Source organism: Lolium perenne, chromosome 7, assembly GCF_019359855.2.
Source record: "Lolium perenne isolate Kyuss_39 chromosome 7, Kyuss_2.0, whole genome shotgun sequence".
In the NCBI taxonomy this organism is placed as follows: domain Eukaryota; kingdom Viridiplantae; phylum Streptophyta; class Magnoliopsida; order Poales; family Poaceae; genus Lolium; species Lolium perenne.
In genome coordinates this window covers 116,777,868-116,796,712 of record NC_067250.2, presented here as the reverse complement: position 1 = coordinate 116,796,712, position 18,845 = coordinate 116,777,868, and the positions used below count along the sequence as shown (strand labels likewise).

The following is an 18,845-nucleotide window of genomic DNA, read 5'->3' as shown; positions in this document are numbered from 1 at the left end:
GCAGAACCCGCTGGTCGTCGGCGCACTCGAAGCGCATGGGCACGGGGGGTTCGTCGTCCGTGATGTCGTGGATGACGGCGTTGGCAGGAGGGGCCGCGATGGCCGCCCGCGCCTCCGCGAGCTCGGCCCTGGCGTTGGCGATCTCCGTCCTGGTCGCCGCGAGGCGCCCTTCTGCGCGCTCTGCCGCCTCCGCCTCCGCCGCCGCCGCCCCCAGGTCCAGCTTCTGGGCCTCAACGCCGGCGGCGGCTACCTCCTCTTCCTCCTCCTCCGGGTGGAGCTGGCGGCACATGTGAACAACGTGCTCCCAACTCATGTGGTCGGCCATGGATGGATGATAGGGTGGAGCTTGAGGTGTGCCCGTCGCCCCCGTCGGTGTCCATCATATATATCCACGGCGGGGCGGGAAACGGCGTTGGCGCGCAGGGCGTTTCCCACGCGCGCGAAACACCGGCGAAACTTGCCAATGTATTGGGCACGCGCGGGAACGATCGTCGTCGCGCGGGAACAGTTAATCGCGGGCGGCAGTCCACGATGGGACGTAAAACGCCATTAGCGAGCTTGACGCTCTCCCCGGTTAAAAAAATACGTCCGCACCGCTGGAGGTAGCCCCAGACGCAAACGGTCGCCCTGGGCCACATCGCGTCTGCGGACCGATGCAAACGGACATTTCGAAAATGCGTCGGCCCGCTAGAGATGCACTGATTCGCAAAACCTTGAATGCTCCGATGCGCGACAAGTGGACTCCACGGATCTACGGCCTGGCAACCGACAGATGAGCACGGAACCCCGTCTGGAACCCGTGCTGCTTCGAAAGCGTGAGATCGACTTGGACACCCAGCCGGCCGTACGCCATGATGGTTACGAGGATTCGCACGATGGGAAGTGGGTGGTAGACAGAGAAGAATGTCAGCCGGCGGCGTGTCAGGAGGTAGGCCGCGATTCCTCTCCCCAATTGCCCACGCAGAGACCTATTGGGCGCCCACTACGGCCGATGCATGATGCAGCGAGGATTGCCCAACTTGCAGCTAGCTACCGAGAATAATACAGCGCACCGGGACACACGAGATGCGCCGACCGCGACACGATCGAGTGGGTTTCGACGTGGCTCCTGTGCAGCAGCAGCGGCAGGGAGCTGACCGTGCGATCGGAGACCCGATCGATCCGCCTGTGAAATCCAGGTCAAGGAAGAGATACTCAGGTCATGGCGAGCCATGACGGATCGCCGGCGGTCGGCGACGTCTGTCCGCGGGCTGGCTGGACGATCGTCGTCCGACGTGCGAGCAGGAGATCTCTCAGGTATACTGGCAGCACATCGCCATCGGGCCTAAGAGCATCCCCACTCGTTGGCGCTCCCCACGCCCAAATCCGGAGAAATTTTCGTCCGGATTGGAGGAAGGTTTGGCGTGGGGGCGGTAGTTTCACCGGCGTGCGGCGCGAAGTCGACGATGCGAATTTAAAAAACGGAAACTTGACAAACTTCGGCTAAATTCGGGTGAATATAGACTAAATTTAATGATATTTAGACTAAAACGGGCGGAGTTCATACATAGAGGCCGAATTCGACTATATTTCGAATTCGGCAAGGTGAATTCAAACGCTAATTTTAAAACACGGCGCTCTACATGCCCAAATGGCGGTAGAACACCGTGTAGTCGCCGTCGCCGTCGTCGTCGGAGCCGTCGTCGTTGGCCTTCGGCTGCGCGCGGCTTTGGCTGTCGCTGCCGCTGGCAGCGTCTCCCACCCCGGGATGGCTTGTACCCGATCGTCGTCGGAGGACTCGAGGTCGACGACGGGGACAACGGCAGCCGGATGGAGGTGTCGCAGACGGCGGTACCGCGCGACATCGTCGTTGGCGGTTGGAGCGGCGCGGGCGGCGAGTTGGCGTGCGGCGGCCAGGTCCGGCGGCCGCCGTGGCTTCCGCCTCTGGCGGCGCCGATCGCGCTGGCCCCGATCCGGTGCGGCGTCGTCCGCGCGCTTCTCCTCCTCCATGTCGGCAAGCGACCGGCGATCGCCTCCGCCATCGCGGCCTCCTCCGCGCGCGCTTCGCCTCCTCCTCGGCGAGCGGCTTGCGGCGGCGGCCTCTTTCTTCGTCTTCTTCCGGCCGCTCGCGGCGCGGAAGGCTGTTCTCGGATGACGAGGCGCCGGCGGCGCCCTGCGGTCGCCGGCGGAGACGCCGGCTCCTTCTTGACGCGCACCGGCGTCGAAGGCGGCAACGCCTCCTCCTCTTCACCGGCGCCAAGGATGACCTTGACGCCGATCCTAAGACGACGAGCGCGAGGCATGCGCCGTGGGCTGCCGACGCTTCCCCGACGGCGGCTCGCCGATGCCCTCGATGCCGATAGAGGGCATCGTGAGCACCGAGGGAGTTGCCGCCCTCGATGTGCTCGACGACGGCCTCGAGTGTCCGACCGGCGCGCTCCACCACCGTCGGCGGCCCGCGGCGTTGTTGCGCGCAGCGGAGGCGGCGGGCCGTCGTAGGCCGCCGGCTCCCGCTCCCACCGCCGCAGGAAGTCCGAGTTCCACGCCGTGTAGTTGTCGGGGTGGTGGCGTGGCTCGGCGCGTTCCTCGTCCGTCAAGGTCATCCGCGCCTCCTCGATGGCGACGTCGAGGGCGTGGCCCCGAGGCGGCGGCGGGATTGGTACGCCGCCAGCACTAAGCCGCCACCCGCCGCCGGGAGGCCTCGTGTCCGGCGGGCAGGGGTACCCCGCCTGGTGGAGGAGGTGCCCCTCCCACGCGTGCAGCGACCGGCGGGGGAAGCCGTTGTTGGCTGCGCCGTCGTCGTCGTAGAACGCCATCTTGAGAGTAGAGGGAGAGTGGAGGGAGAGTGAAGCACGGGGTACGCCTCGCGGCGAGCGGACCGGCGTATATAGGCGTGGCTGGCGCGGGGATTAAATGCCGCGTGGATTGCGACGCGTCCGCGGCGAGCTGACCGGCGGCAGCCTTTAGTGCGCGCGGAAGACGATGCGTGCGCGGAAGACGACGACATTAACTCGCCGCGTGGCCGGCGAATGCAGACCGGCGGCAGGCTTTTACAGCGCGCGGAAGACGATGCGATGAGGACGACGATCGGTTTCTCTCGCCGACAAGTTGGGGCCACCAGACGCGCGGGAAGTTTCCTCGCCGTTTCGCGCGCTTTCGTTTCGTCCGGAGTCCCCGAGCGCTCCCCGGGGGGCCGGGGATGTCGTGGGATCGCCGGATGGATTTAGGCCCAAATCCGGACGAAAACGAGGAACCGGGGGCGCGACTGGGCCGAATTTCGCCGTCCGGATGGAAAAAACGCTCGTCGGGGGCCTGTTCGGGGGGACGAGTGGAGATGCTCTAAAATCTAAGCCCATATTTGAGTCTCCCTTCTCGCTTGGAGAGCACTGCGCCACGTACGTCGCCTCCTTCGACCGACCAGCCGCATCGATCGATGATCGAAGCATGTAAGAGCATGTCCTAACAGCCCCTTACTTTTCTGCTCCGTATAACGCTCGAATTTTGCTCCGTATAAAAAAAATGGTCGATCAGACACCGCTCCGTCTAGCAGAATCCGTATTTGACCCCATATATTTGAAAATTTTAAAACCCCGGGAAACTTTCATTCATAGTTCGTCGATCATACATAGAAATCGACGTACCTACATACATACAAAATGCGCGAATGGATCGCGACTTCTAGTCGGAGAGGTAGACGATGGTCGCCGCCTGCGCCTCCCGCGCCTCCGCCTCCTGCACGGCAGCGATGGCCGCCGCCCTTTCTTCCTCCTCCGCCTTGTCCTTCTCGGCGGCGTCCTTGAGGGAGTCTTGAATCGCCTTCAAGAAGGCGGGGTCCTCGTCTTCCTCCTCCTCCTCGCCGGCGAGCGGGGCACCTCCGCCGCTGGTGCTCCCGATGGTCGCCCTCCACGCCTCGCTCACCCGGCGTTGGCGCTCCCACTCGGCGAGCCACGCCGAGAACTTCGGGCCGCTCATCGGCTTGAGCGGCGGGTCCTCGTGGTACCAGCGGCCGCCCCGCGCAAAGTCGATGAGCTTGTCCGGGACGTACGCGGCGCCGTCGTACTTGCAGGTCGCGCGACGACTGCCGGCGGCGGATCTTTTGCATAAAAGCCACCACGCTTCCTCCACGGTGTCCGGCGAGCGGGATCGCTTCGATCCGCTCGCCGGCGAGGCGCTACTGCGGCGGCGGGAGTCCATGCAGGATCTGGGGTGGAATGCGGCGCGGGGGAGCGACTAATTGCTCGCCGGAGCAGGAGGAGGAGGAGGCGGCGCACGGCGGAGCTAGGGTTGCGAGTGAGGGGTTAACCCCTCACTCGCACCTGCGCCCACTATAAGTACGGGACGACGGGGCCGATTTCCTGGGCCCCGTATTCCGCCAAAACGGGCCGACCCGAATACAGGACCTGCTAGACGCCCAAAATCGCTCCGGCCCCGTATCCCGCCGAAATTTTACGGGTGGACGGATTATACGGAACCTGTTAGACATGCTCTAACGCTGGGCTGGCGCGCGCGACCGAATGATTAAGGCGATCGATCAGCCGCCTCTAATGATGATGAGCCAGCCGTCGCAGCTCATCGATCGATCGCGGGCCATGTCCGGCCGCAGCTGGGAGACCTGCTGCCTCGCATTGCATTGATTAAGCCGCCCAAGATTTGGTCCTCCAGTTCATGCTACCTGCCGCAAAAACAATTGCTACCTGCCGCAAGATCATGCAGTGTTTTTTACTCATCCAACAATTGGATACTGATCAGTCAATCGAAAATAGTGCTACGTGTAAGAGTGATCGCATATGAAAATTGTTTGTAGAGGTCTCGAACATGGACACGCAGATCAAAACGACAGCACCAGGGGCGTGACGTTTTTTTATATAGAATAACCATGTATTTTATTACTTCCTCCGTTCCTATATATAAGCCATATAGTTTTTTTAGAAAAATTCTAGAATATAAGGTTTATTGCGTTGCCCTACTTGTATGGATAATATTTTTGGAGATTTGATTAGGTTTACTTATCTTATGCAAAGTCCTCTATTAGCTCACGGCATTTACTTACGGTTAACCCTAGCTAAACATGGTGTAATTTTTCCTAAATATGTGTTTCTTAATTTCCGTGCCAGAAATTATATGGCTTATATTTAGGACCGGAGGGAGTAATAAAAATAAAGTTACATGAATACATAAACGTGGAAATTAACAGACATGTGTTTTATAAACTTTGTTACTAGAACCCTAAATGTTAGGAAAATACAAACCCACCCCTATGATTTCCTGCATTCGCCGAAGGTAGCGACCGCCGACAAACTTCAACATCGTCTAAAGGCACATTGGAAGAAACGTCGAGCCTCCACTATTATCAGATCCAGAGAAATACCATCATCAAATGAGGCTTTGTGAGCCAATGAACAGATCCGCTGCAAACATTGTGACATGTCTCTTTGACACTTCGACCAGGGACGTCTAGCTATATTTGGACCAACATCTACCACATCCACTCGACAAAGTCGAGAAACAACTATAGATCCACCACCTGTACACCAACATCCTTGCTCTAGAGCATCCACTTGGCCCCAGCTCCCAGCGCTGTCGTAGATATGCTTGATTGGAGCCCGCATGACTTGTAATCGGACCCTAGGGAGCAAAAATCTGTCGATTGGATGCGTGGGCTCCCTCCGTGTCGTGGCCCTCGCGCGTCAAAGCAGTCTGGAGCCAGGCCCAGGTGCTACACCTGAATCTGTCGTTCCCCGGAGTTTGGCCACGTGGAGCACAGAGAGAGGGACTTCCTGACATAGGCATCCCAAATGGGCCTGTCGAAGATAGTACCCGGGGTTTACTGAAGGCCCACTACCCGAAGAATAAGAAGATTCGGGAGCCCAAGATATATCAAGGAAAGTCAAGAGTTGTAATAGGAAGTGTTATTTTGTAATCTGGCGGGATGAGTTAGAAACCGTCCCGGACTCTGTAATTTGTACTACACGAATCCCTCGGCTCCACCTCCTATATAAAGGGGGAGTCGAGGGACGAGGAGATCATCGAATCATTGTCTACAAACCCTAGTTTTCATAATCGTCGAGTACTTTTCGGCTGAAACCTTCGAGATCTACTTACCCTCTACTTCCAATTAAACCCTAGCCTACAATCCATAGGCATTGACAAGTTGATACCTTGTCACTTCCCTTGCACGCTTAGGGAAGGAGCGCAAGACCTCGCATACGCGCCATCAATTTCCCTCACCACCCAATCCTTTCGTCTCACTCCCTTACCCAAACTCGTAGGCGATCCAGCGGTGACACGGAGACCGACGATGGAGGTTTTCTCCCATCATCGCTTCTCCCCCGCACCCGCTGCTTCGACATCCACACATCTTCGTCTCCAAGAAAGGACACCTTCACCACCTGACTTCAACCTTCTGTGTCTCGGTAATGGCGGCAAGGTTTTCAAACTCCTTGAATGCCTCAAGTTAACCGTAGATCTAACCTTATATGGTCTGCACACGAGCGGTACTTGACATGCAGAGAAGATCTGTTAGTGTTAGGGTTCCACCGGATTACAATTTTTGGTTGTGATTCAATCTGTCACATGCATATTGTTCTAGTTCTACCTAGTGTTACGGCTGATTTGTGCAATGGTTTCTTGATTCATTATGACCTTGTAGTTTGACTGTGAGTCAGATCTGATTACCTTTTTGCTATTACCGATGATTAGAACTATGGTAGAATGTGGCCTTTGCTAAATGTTGGATTATATAAGAGAGTGCTTGGTTATGATAGTTGATTGATAGGCTGCAAATATGAGGCATGCATTTGGTTCATTGTGTTCTCTGTGTATATTTATGTGTTTTATTAGTCCAATGCCACGGTGGTTTCTCCAAAAGCAAAACCTCCCGAATTTAAAATGAGAGAAGTTTGGAGTCTGTCAAATGAAGAACAGTTCAGGTATACTGGACCGGATTGGCTCCTTACTTTATTGGTGAATGCAAACAAAGAATTGGTTCCACTGATTCTGCTCCTTTTATGGAGAGCTTGGCATCTTAGAAACAATATAGTCCATGATGATGGTAAGAGTTCAATTGAAGCCTCCTCTGTTTTCTTGCAAAACTATGTTGATACACTTAATTTCTCTGGGTATGTTCCTTGCAGTAAACAAAAAAATATGCAAGTTACTTATGCTTGATTTACACAAGAAACTTATGCTGCAAATCGCATGCCCATTTGGACTGCTTTAGGGTATGGTAAGCTCAAAATGAATGTTAATGGGTCCTTATCCAGGAAACAAATCAAGGATGTATGGGTGATGTTATCAGAGACCATACTGCTACGGTGATTTGCTCTATGTTGAAGCAGCTGCCAATTTGTGATGATGTGGAGGAAGCCGAGGCCACAGCTCTTTTAGGAGGACTATGAATGTGTGTTCCGCATGGCTTTTGTCCCGGAGAAGTGGAAACAGACTGTGGAAACAGACTGAGCAACAGTGTGCTCTGCTGTCAAAGACACAAATCAAAATTTGTCTAAACACTGCTTCATCTAGAGGGAGACAGATAGGATTAGAAGTTCTTTCATCCATTTTACTTTGTCTCAAGTGAAAAGATATTGTAATACTTTAGCGCATGAGCTTGCAAAGGTGTGCAAGGTAGAGGTAACTGTAGGTTTCCAGCTTGAGAATGTTCCAAACCAGATCAGCTTGCAAAGATGTCAATTTTTTTAATGCAATGGCTGATGATTAATTTCAGTAACATAGTGTGATCTAAGGATGCGTTGCAATACCTAGGCCATGCAAAAACACATTGACATTGTATTCTCCTTGGTCTTGCTTGCCATATCTTACCTTATGGATGCTACCTTCTACGAGGGTCCCAACTTACTAATGTATAATATTAGGCTACTGATTCAAATGTGTCATCATGTTAGTGTCACGATGATTCTACCCAACCTTGTGTATACATTGCACAAGCATACCTCATTGTCTATTGTACTTGGTTGGATAAAACCAATTTTAACATTGTGGTAATTGGTAGTATCAAGCCTTCATTTTTATTTGGTTCCTTCTTATCACTAGTTTTATGATGCCAGTGATTAAAATGTTGACGAGATGATATATATCTACATTGTGTTATGTCGAACAACAATGCGTGTGCATCAAACTTTGTAGATACAAATTCATCTCGCAAACTATATGAGTCACACTTTATGATTCTTCATTCTCACGGTGTTCATATTTGCGATCATGTTCCAATGCTTTCATTTTTTGCATTACCTCATTGTTTTCATTTTGTGTAGATGTTGCGCCTGGTAGTGCATGTGGATCTTGCCGCGAAAGAGGGATCTAGAAAGAGACCAAAGTGATGATGGCTCCTAGGATGGGGGTGCTCCCTCTCCGAGATCCCTTCAGGCCATACATGGGCCCGGTGCCAGTCGGAGATGAACATCAAGTAAGCCAATGGCACTGCCATCCTCGAAGTTGGCTTGACCCATTGCCACAAACTGGAAATCAGCTACATGCTCTTCTTCAAGAAGCTAAGAGCATCTCCAACCGTCTCCCCGACGAGGTCCCCAGGACGCCTTTTTTCATCCGGATGGACGAAAACAGCCCAGTCGCGCCCCCGGTTCCTCGTTTTCGTCCGGATTAGGCCTTTCATCCATCCGGAGAGCCCAGGCCATTCCCGGCCCCGTGGGGAGCGCTCGGGGACTCCGGACGAGAGAAAAGCGGGGATGGGCCTGCGCTATCGGCGAGAGAACAGACGAACCCCACCATTTTGTCGACGCAAATCCCTCCTCTCCTCCCTTTGCTCTCTCGCCGCCGGCACCACCCCTCGGCAATCCACCGGCGGGTTGCCCCAACTCCGCCGTTCCTCCACCCAACAACTATATTCCGCCGTTCCTCCACCCTCTGCCTATTTCCCGCCGCCGGGCAGCTCCCTCGCGTCGCTCATCATCGACACGCCCGATAGGTGTTCGTCCAACTTCATGGCCGGACATGGACTCCGACGAGGAGGAGGAGCAGATGTTCGCTGAGCTTCTTGAAGAGGAAACGGCCGCCGCCGCCCAAGACGAGGAGCACCTGCTCATCCTCGCTTGCCTATCCGGCTTGTACGCCGAGTCTGTCATTGGTCGCCGTGGTGGGTCAGCACCAGGTTGCCGAAAGTGCATACCGAGGCAGCGAATGGAGGGGTACTGCATGCTCTACGCCGACTACTTCGCCGACGATCCATTACACGGTGAGGCTTTTTTGAGGCGTTGTTTCAGGATGAGCCAGAAGCTCTTCCTGAACATTATGTATGCCCTTCGAGACTACGACTCCTATTTCGGATGCAAGTAGGATAGCACTGGCATGGCAGGGTTTTCCGCCCTTCAAAAGTGCATGGTGGCTATGCGGATGCTGGCATATGGAGCTCCTGGTGATTCTGCAGATGACTATCTTCGGATGGCAGAGTCCACCGCTCTTGATTGTTTCTACCGGGTGTGCAGGGCGGTGATAGCAGTGTTCGGAGACTTCTACTTGAGATCACCGACTGTCGAAGACACTGCTAAGATCCTCGCTATCAATGAAGCTCGAGGATTTCCAGTGATGCTTGGAAGCATTGACTGCATGCATTGGAAATGGGAGAACTGTCTGTTTGCCTAGCAGGGAAAGTACAAGGGTCACACAAAAAAGTTGCACTGTGATACTTGAGGCAGTGGCTACCCATGATCTCTGGATTTGGCACTCCTTCTTTGGTATGCCGGGATCCAACTACGACCTCAACGTCTTGCAGTGCTCGCCGGTCTTCTCCAAGCTTGTTGAGGGTCATGCTCCCCGGGTTAACTTTATGATCAATGGTCGGCACTACAACAAGGGATACTATCTTGCAGACGGTATCTATCCAAAGTGGGCAACATTTGTGAAGACTATCTCAAACCCCGGTCTTCTGAAGGAGCAGTAGTTTGCCAAGGAACAAGAAGCTTGCCGAAAGTATGTCGAGCGTGCATTTGGTTTCCTCCAGCAGAGATTTGCTGTAGTCCGGTTCCCCGCTTTGACTTGGTCGAAAGATCAGCTGTGGGAGGTGATGAACTGTTGTGTGTGCTTACACAACATGATTATCGAGGATGAGCGGAAGCATCCGGTCCCTCTGAGCGAACAAGCTGTACCATATGACAGAGAGGGTCCTCTTGCACAGCCTGACCACTAGGTGCCGACATTGTGGACCGCATTCATCGCTATGTGTCAGGAGATTCGAGACTCCACAATATATCAACAGCTGCAGGATGATTTGGTTGAGCACTTATGGACGCTTCGAGGCAACACCAACCAGTTTCCATTTGATTTCTTCGAAAACTTGTCTTGTTTTGTTAAACTGTAACGTTTATTTGTAAAAATAAGCCAAATTTTAGCAAAAGTGGTCAAATTCGCCGAATTATGCATGGAATTTGTCATCCAGGGACGTTTTTCTCTAAAAAAAAAAAGGCGAACCCCGCGTGCCTACCGGGGAGACGGCTGAAACTTCGGCGCTCTCCGGGCCAAAGTTTCGTCCAATAGCGTCGGATTTCGGCCCGGGGAGCCCAACGGCTGGGGATGTTGTAAGTGCAAAAGGGCACAAGGTGGTAGTCTTCGGCTCTCATGCCGCGAGGTTGTTAGCGGGTGCCCTGAGCACTCTGTGTGCAGCAAAAAGACCCAAGGAGGGCGGTTGAGTGGTGATCGAGTTGTTATGCCCTAGTTGGTCATATGAGCATGCTTAAGTATTGTGAATGTTGTAGTTGTTCGATACTAGTCCTAGTTTAGACCGTTTTCGCTTGAAAATACATTATGGCTCTGTTTGGTTCTGGGATAGACTGGAATGGAATGGAACCGTTCCATTTCTAGAACCCATTCTTGCGTTTGGTTTGAGGATGGAATGGAATGGAACGGTTTCTCGGAATGGCATATTCCCTCCAGATGCGGAACCAACCCATCCGGCCGATTCGGCCGGACCAAGTGGAACGGGTGACCATCACACGTAATTAATTAAGTTTAGCAATAATTAACCAAGTTTAGCAATAATTAATCAAGTTTAGCACTAGTTAATTAAGTTTAGCAAATAAGTAACCAAGTTTAGCAATAATTAATTAAGTTTAGAATAATAAATCGGGTGACTATCTCACCTATTCCATTTCATTCTCATCCCATTTCAAAACCGAACACAGGGATGGAACCGCTCCGTGATAATAAAAAATGGTCCAAACCGAACACATGGATGGAATAGTTCTGTAACTGTGGAATGAAATGATTCCATCCTATTCCACCCCATCAAAAAAAAACTAACAAACCCTATAGGTATTGCGCATGAACCTACAATCGAGATCCATGCAACCAATCACACCCGAATATTCTGGATTGATGAATCGACCGAGCCGAGCCCACGTTGGCTGAACGGAATCCCATCTCCAATCAGCCGGCCGTCGTTATCGCCGGATCCCCCCGTATTTCCCTCCCGGGCGCGCGCGGCCGGAGAGCGGAGAGTGCGTCCCATGCTGCCTGCCGCCGCGCCGCGCCGCGACGGTATCGCGTCCAGCAGACGCGACGCGAGTCGACGCCGAGCGAACGGACGGGCGACACGGCGGCACTGGTGCGGTTCTAGGTGCGCGCGCCGACGCGACGCGAACTTGATTCGTTGCGTGCGTGCGAGGTCCAAGCGCGGGGCCCGCCCAACGCGGCGAACCAGACCACCGTCCATACCATGTGCCTACCCATGCCTAGCACAGTCCGGGCAGGCGGGCCCCGCCCGGTGAACTGCCCTCGTCGCGTCGCATGTTTCTGACGCCGCCGCGGCAGGAGTAGACCACGGCAGGCAGCGTCGGCGCCAAAGTCTCCAGTTAATTAACTCCTGGACGAATAAATTAACCTGCCCAGAGAGGACGGTCTCTCTCGCGGTCTCGTCAGACGTCAGTCGGCGCCGCTGAACCGCTCCCGGAGGAGGAGCGGCGCGCCCGCCGGTTCGGGCCAGCAAAGCGTCGGCGGCGGCGCCGGGCTAGCTAGCTCCGACCACGTGGCGCGCGCGCCACCGCATGCACGCATGCGCCGGTGGCCGACACGGCGCGTAGTTTAGTTCCGTGCCCGAGACGATAATTCCCTGCCTGCCCGCCCCGTCCCGTCACTGGTCACACCGTACGCAACTGACGCGCGGGACCCGCCGCTATCATGGCTGCCCCTGTCATTGACGTGAGGCGACGCCGCGCCAGGTGATTTATTACTAGCCAGCGCCGTGGTAATAAGTGGGCGTGGGGCCGACGACAGGGGCCGGTCGCTGTCGGATGCCGCGCTAGGCTCCACGCCTCCACCGCGTACGGTACGGCCTTCCTGTCGCCAACCCGTCGCGGTACAAAAATCTTGAACCTTGTTATTTTGCACCTGGGAGCCTATACGTCGAGAACCTCCCACGCGAGTCACGGACGTGCTCACAACGGGTCAAAGCCATCCCCAACGTGCCCGTCCAAATCGAATGTACTCCGTATTCTGTGTTTCATTTATCCTTTACTCGTTTATCATGGTGTATGATGCCCAAACACGATAATCCATTTAATAACGATAATCCATTTAGTACCTACAACGTTGGCCATTTAGCCAAATCGACACAAAATACTTCTCGGTTATTTGATAAATGAAAGTATGATGATGGCACACAAACATGCAGTTGTTACTACAAAAAAAAATTCCTTCAAGAATTAAAACATAGTGTCTAAATAAATAAAATTAAAAATTCAACAAGGTTCAAACTAAATGAGGCAAGTCCCTACATCGGGTTTTCTACGTTATTTCTGCCACGATTCCACACATGTTGAACCATATCAGTTTGAAATTCATTATAAATTGTCGCCTAACCACGAGTTTCATGATGCACATGGAAAAACTCCTAGAACACGCTGGAAAAATGGCCTCGAGGAGCTACCCAAATGGCCGCACCTCGAGGAGCTGGCCAAATGACCGCACCTCGTCGAGGCGCTGCACGCCTCCGTGCTGGAGGAGAAGGCCAGGAAGGCAACGGAGGACGCTAACGCGTGCGCGTTCCTCGCCATGGCGCGCCGGCAGGAGGAGGCCACGCTCCGGGAGGAGGAGGAGGAGCGCCTAGCCGTGCTCTGACACGAGGTGGAGCTGCAGGCCGCAACGGCAGAAGGAGGCGGCTGGCACGCCTGCGCAGTGGTCGCCTTGGCCGGAGTCCCGGCGTGTCCAACAGTGCGTCACCGCCGGGTGGCGTCGTCCTCATCGACAACGACAATGACGAGTACTACTGTGAGTAGGGTGTCGCACCGGCGGCCACCGCGTCCTAAACCCTGAACTAGGGTTTGCTCCTTTTTTAAGTTTAAGGTCCATATAGGGCTTTCTTTTGTGTAAAAATTGATCAAAATAGGGCTAAGTTTTGAAAAGCTCTAGTTTAAATTTAATTTGTTTTTGTTTTCCTTTTTTCTTGTTTTTTGTTATATTTAACTTTTGGGATGCGTCTATGCGTTGAGCACAGTGCGCGACCCAAATGGACGGATGGCCAGGTCCGCTATCCGCGTGTCTACGCGGCTCCATTCGGACTGGTGAAGGCATCCGAATTGGATCGCCGCGTTGGAGATGTCCTAAGGGCTGAGTGCTTGGAAGACTGACAAATGGACCACCACCGGCGAACAAGTACCGGTAGTCCGGTAGATATAGACGGGTACTCGTCGTTGCGCGAGGTCCAACGCCGTAGCCGCGACCGCGACCATAAGAGACCCCCGTGCCAAACCACCACCCTCTCGCCTGCGCCTGCCTCCCTTGCCGCTCTCTCTCGCTCTCTAGCGCGCCATCTCTCCCAAAGCTACCGCGCGCGCGCAATCTCTCTTGCCGCTCCCACGGCGCCGCCTCGCATGCAGGAGCAGCTCCTCCACGCGGCCGAGCCCGGCCGCCGGCCGGCGCAGCAGTTCGTCGGCGTCGACCTCCGCCGGCCCAAGGGCTACGCCGCTCCGGCCTCGACCCCGCCGACGGATCCTCCTGCCGCGAAGGCGGCGGCCGCGGAGGGGGAGCCGTGCCCAAGGTGCGAGTCCAGGGACACCAAGTTCTGCTACTACAACAACTACAACACCTCCCAGCCGCGCCACTTCTGCAAGGGCTGCCGACGCTACTGGACCAAGGGTGGCACCCTCCGCAGCGTCCCCGTCGGCGGAGGCACCCGCAAGCGCCCCGCCTCCTCAGCATCCCCCTCCTCCGTCAAGAAGCCCACCAAGAAGCGCCGCGCCACGCCACCCGAGCCGGTCGCCACCTCCGTCCACGACGCCACGGCCCAAGACGCTGCCGCCAAGATGACCGACACGACGACCACCACCACCCCACCGACCGAGGCTTCCGCGAGCGAGATCACAACGGAGCTCGTGGTCCCCGCAGCGGCGGCGACGGCGGCGGAGGAGGACTCCTTCACCGACCTCCTCCATCACGGGGACGCGGACGCCGCCGCCGCGCTCGACCTCGGCTTCTCCGACTACCTCTCCGGCGGCGGCAAGGCCCTTGGCGACGCCTACTCCTTCGAGTGGCCTCCGGCGTTCGACCTGGGCGGCGCGTGCTGGGGCGGCGGCGCCGGGTTCGGCGCCGACACTGACCCGGCCGTCTTCATGAACCTCCCCTGACCTGACCACTCAGCTCAGGCAACCGTGGAGCGCGTCGATCGACTCCGACAAATTCCGATTAATTACTACTCCTAGTAAGTAAGTAAGTACATGGTGCACGGGGGTATATGGTGAAGGATAACGATGACCTTAATTTTAGCTTGTTGATTGAGATTAGCGGCCGCGTTTTACTCCCGAGTGTGCTAACTCAAAACAGGCTCTGATGGGACGAGCTTGAGATATTTCGTCTCTGTATAAACCAAGGCTTGGGTTTCTTTCTTTCTTACTGGAGTACATGATTCCTCACCCTCGTTAATGCCTTCCTGTCGTTGATTAAGAACAAAGATTCCGGATGGAATGGAATGTATGCTGGCTGGAGAATGTTTTATGTTCTTCCAGTTGCTTCTTTATATATTCTGCTCTCTGCTCTCTTGTGTCGCGTGGCTGGCTGTATCACATTCTTCTGTTTTTGTGCTGGTTGCAACTTGATTCCATGCCAGTTCGTCGGTTTCAGCCGTCCAAGCTGCTGGAACAGCTACGCACGATTCTCCTCCGGTTACAGCTAGCCGTCGGCGCATGATTCCGGCCTCGCGCGCACTCGAACAGACGCGGCAGGGCATCCGATTCCAAGCTGCAAAGCTCGTTATCACTATCGGCACAACTCGCCACCGATCGAGAGTGATCAGCGGCGAGGTGCGCACAGAGCAGCAGCACCATAGCCGTGGTCCTCGTCGGCGGCCGGGCGAGGGCGCGTTCGATGGATTCGGTTGGACGTCGCGGTCGGCGAGTTAACACGGTGGGTGCCCGAGGCATGGCCGACGCCCGTGACGGGACCCCACGCGCTCTCGACGGCGACGCCTCCGTGCGCGTCAGGGTCGGCTCCAGTCGCGCGCCCGTCCTTTTTACTTGGATGGGAGCCGCGCGGCGGCCGCTGCTTGCTTGCCGCTGACGCCGGCCGAGGTGGGGGAGCGGAGCCGATTCGTGCGTGCGCCGCGCCGTGTCGCGCACTCGGCGCGTGGTGGCTGGTGGCGGGGCCGAGAGCGGCGTGTCCCGGGGCGAGCACAAGCGTGAAGCGTGGCGTGTCGGCCGCGCTGTCGCCGGTAAGAGCATCCCCACTCGTTGGCGCTCCCCACGCCCAAATCCGGCGAAATTTTCGTCCGGATTGGATGAAGTTTTGGCGTGGGGAGCGCTAGTTTCCCAGCCGCGTGCCCAGGCGAAGTCGACGATGCGAATTTAAAAAACGGAAACTTGACAAACTTCGGCTAAAATTCGGGTGAATATAGACTAAATTTAATGATATTTAGACTAAAACGGGCGGAGTTCATACATAGAGGCCGAATTCGACTATATTTCGAATTCGGCTAGGGGAATTCAAACGCTAATTTTAAAACACGGCGCTCTACATGCCCATACGGCGGTAGAACACCGTGTAGTCGTCGCCGCCGTCGTCGGAGCCGTCGTCCTCGACCTTCGGCACCTTCGGGCACGCGCGGCACGAGCTATCTTCTTTATGCTGGCGGCGTCTCCACGCCGGGGATGGCTTGTACCGCCGTCGTCGGAGGACTCGAGGTCGACGACGGGGACGGCGACGCCGGATGGAGGTGTCGCAGACGGCGGTACCGCGCGACATCGTCGTTGGCGGTTGGAGCGGCGCGGGCGGCGAGTTGGCGTGCGGCGGCCAGTCCGGCGGCCGCCCGGCTCGCGCTCCCGCCTCTGGCGGCCGCGATCGCGCTGGCCGATCCGATGCGGCGTCGTCCGCGCGCTTCTCCTCCTCCATGTCGGCAAGCGACACGGCGATCGCCTCCGCCATCGCGGCCTCCTCCGCGCGCTTCGCCTCCTCCTCGGCGAGCCGGCTTGCGGCGGCCTCTTTCTTCGTCTTCTTCCGGCCGCTCTGCGGCGCGGAAGGTCGTTCTCGGATGACGAGGGCGCCGGCTGCTGCGCCCTCGGTCGCCGGCGGAGACGCCGGCTCCTTCTTGACGCGCACCGGCGTCGAAGGCGACGTCGCCTCCTCCTCTTCACCGGCGCCAAGGATGACCTTGACGCCGATCCGAAGACGACGAGCCGGCAGCCATGCGCCGTGGTCGCCAGGACGCTTCCCGACGGCGGCTCGCCGATGCCCTCGATGCCGATAGAGGGGGCATCGTGAGCACCGGGGAGTTGCCGCCCTCGATGTGCTCGATGACGGCCTCGAGTGTCCGGCCCGGCGCGCCCACCACCGTCGGCGGCCCGCGGCGTTGTTGCGCGCAGCGGAGGCGGCGGGCCGTCGTAGGCCGCCGACTCCGCTCCCACCGCCGGAGGAAGTAGGAGTTCCACCGCGTGTAGTTGTCGGGGTGGTGGCGCGGGTCGGCGCGCTCCTCGTCGGTCATCGTCATCCTCGCCTCCTCGATGGCGACGTCGAGGGCATGGCCCGCGGCGGCGGCGGGATTGGAACGCCGCCGCACTTAGCCGCCAGCCGCCTCCGGGAGGCCTCGTGTCCGGCGGGCAGGGGTACCCCGCCTGGTGGAGGAGGTGCCCCTCCCACGCGTGGAGAGACCGGCGGGCGAAGCCGTTGTTGGCTGCGCCGTCGTCGTCGTAGAACGCCATCTTGAGAGTAGAGGGAGAATGGAGGGAGAGTGGAGCACGGGGTACGCCTCGCGGCGAGCGGACCGGCGTATATAGGCGTGGCTGGCGCGGGGATTAAATGCCGCGTGGATCGCGGCGAGCTGACCGGCGGCAGCCTTTAGTGCGCGCGGAAGACGATGCGTGCGCGGAAGACGAAGACATTACTCGCCGCGTGGCCGGCGAATGCATGCCGGCGGCAGGCTTTTACAGCGCGCGGAAGACGACGACATTAACTCGCCGCGTGGCCGGCGAATGCAGACCGGCGGCAGGCTTTTACAGCGCGCGGAAGACGATGCGATGAGGACGACGATCGGTTTCTCTCGCCGACAAGTTGGGGCCACCAGACGCGCGGGAAGTTTCCTCGCCGTTTCGCGCGCTTTCGTTTCGTCCGGAGTCCCCGAGCGCTCCCGGGGGGGGAAGCGTGGGATCGCCGGATGAATTTAGGCCCAAATCCGGACGAAAACGAGGAACCGGGGGCGCGACTGGGCCGAATTTCGCCGTCCGGATGGAAAAAACGCTCGCCGGGGGCCTGTTCGGGGGGACGAGTGGAGATGCTCTAATACCGTTTGTCCGGTGCCTACCCCTGCCTTGCTACTAGGTGGTGGTGGTGGTGGTGGTAGAATAATGTCTTCGGCGGTGCGCGATCGTGACGTGACGCGCGCCGGTAATGTATGCTCCTGCCGGCGGAGTGGTTCCCGATACGACCGCGACGGGAAGCTCGATCGACCACGCCCGGTGTAGCGATGCATCTAAAAATCCACCACTGTTTGTTGAAATTCACCGAAATCAAAAGAATTCGCTCCAACGTGCACTGCTTGTCGAATTTAGCCTTGGTAAAAAGGTTTCTGACAATGGAGCCCACTGCTAGTGCTAACAGGGCAAAGAAGACAACGGTTTTTTCTGGGTATTAGGTGAGTATAGTTTTTGGCACGAAAATTAAAGAGCTTGGTGGAGAGAAAATTACACCAAGTTTGGATGGGATTACCATTGCACAATTGACATGAGAAATAGAGGAGTTTGTAAAAGATAAGGAAGCACAATAAAAAAAACCTAAAAAAAATTGTCCCGATAAGTTGTGCAACGCGAAACACCTTATATTTTGTAAACAAAATCAAAAAACTATACCCATTATATCTAGAAACGGAGGGAGGAGTATTAGATAGTAAGCCTAAATCCTAGGGGGGGTTTTAACTTTTGGGCGGGCCATAGATGTCAGCTAATTCCTGTTATTTTCCTTTCATATTCTTTTTTCTCGCGGATTTTTTTTCCTATGTGGCGTTGACCAAATCTGAGGGTGGAGCCTAGGTGCGCCTCCGCCTCACCGACACCGAGCACACCCACCTCGCCCGCGCCGTCCCCGAGATCGTAACCCGAGCGAGTAGACTGGGGGATCGAGCGGTTAGGGGAGGCGCCATGGTTGAGACGGAGAGGACACATAGGCCTTTCGGGGTCGAGGACGACGAGCGGTATAGAGGTAGTCATGGCCGGCGACGTGCCTCACGAATTGAGGCGGGTTGGACATCCGCCAACGGAAACGGCGCCATGGGGACATGAATCTCACGGCGGCTGCTGGCATCGACAGAGAAGATGCGCGAGGTAGGCGAGGGGTAGTGATGTAGGTATACCTAAATGAGTATCTCTATTAATATACATGGTGTGGTCCAAGTAAAAGCCCATGAGGATCCCATAGCCCAAGAG

General features: G+C 56.3%; 1 protein-coding gene across 1 annotated transcript; it reads left to right on the top strand.

Moving 5' to 3' along the window:
• Window positions 1–13,639: 13,639 nt before the first annotated feature.
• LOC127323949 (dof zinc finger protein MNB1A-like) lies at window positions 13,640–14,958 on the top strand. Its single transcript, XM_051352063.2, has one exon. The coding sequence runs from the start codon at window positions 13,815–13,817 to the stop codon at window positions 14,565–14,567; it is 753 nt and encodes a 250-aa protein (XP_051208023.1). The 5' UTR covers window positions 13,640–13,814; the 3' UTR covers window positions 14,568–14,958.
• The last annotated feature ends 3,887 nt before the right edge of the window (window positions 14,959–18,845 follow it).

What these genes read in the sequence shown, in the direction of transcription:
- LOC127323949 (XM_051352063.2), top strand. Translation starts at nt 13,815, where the DNA reads ATGCAGGAGCAGCTCCTCCACGCGGCCGAGCCCGGCCGCCGGCCGGCG.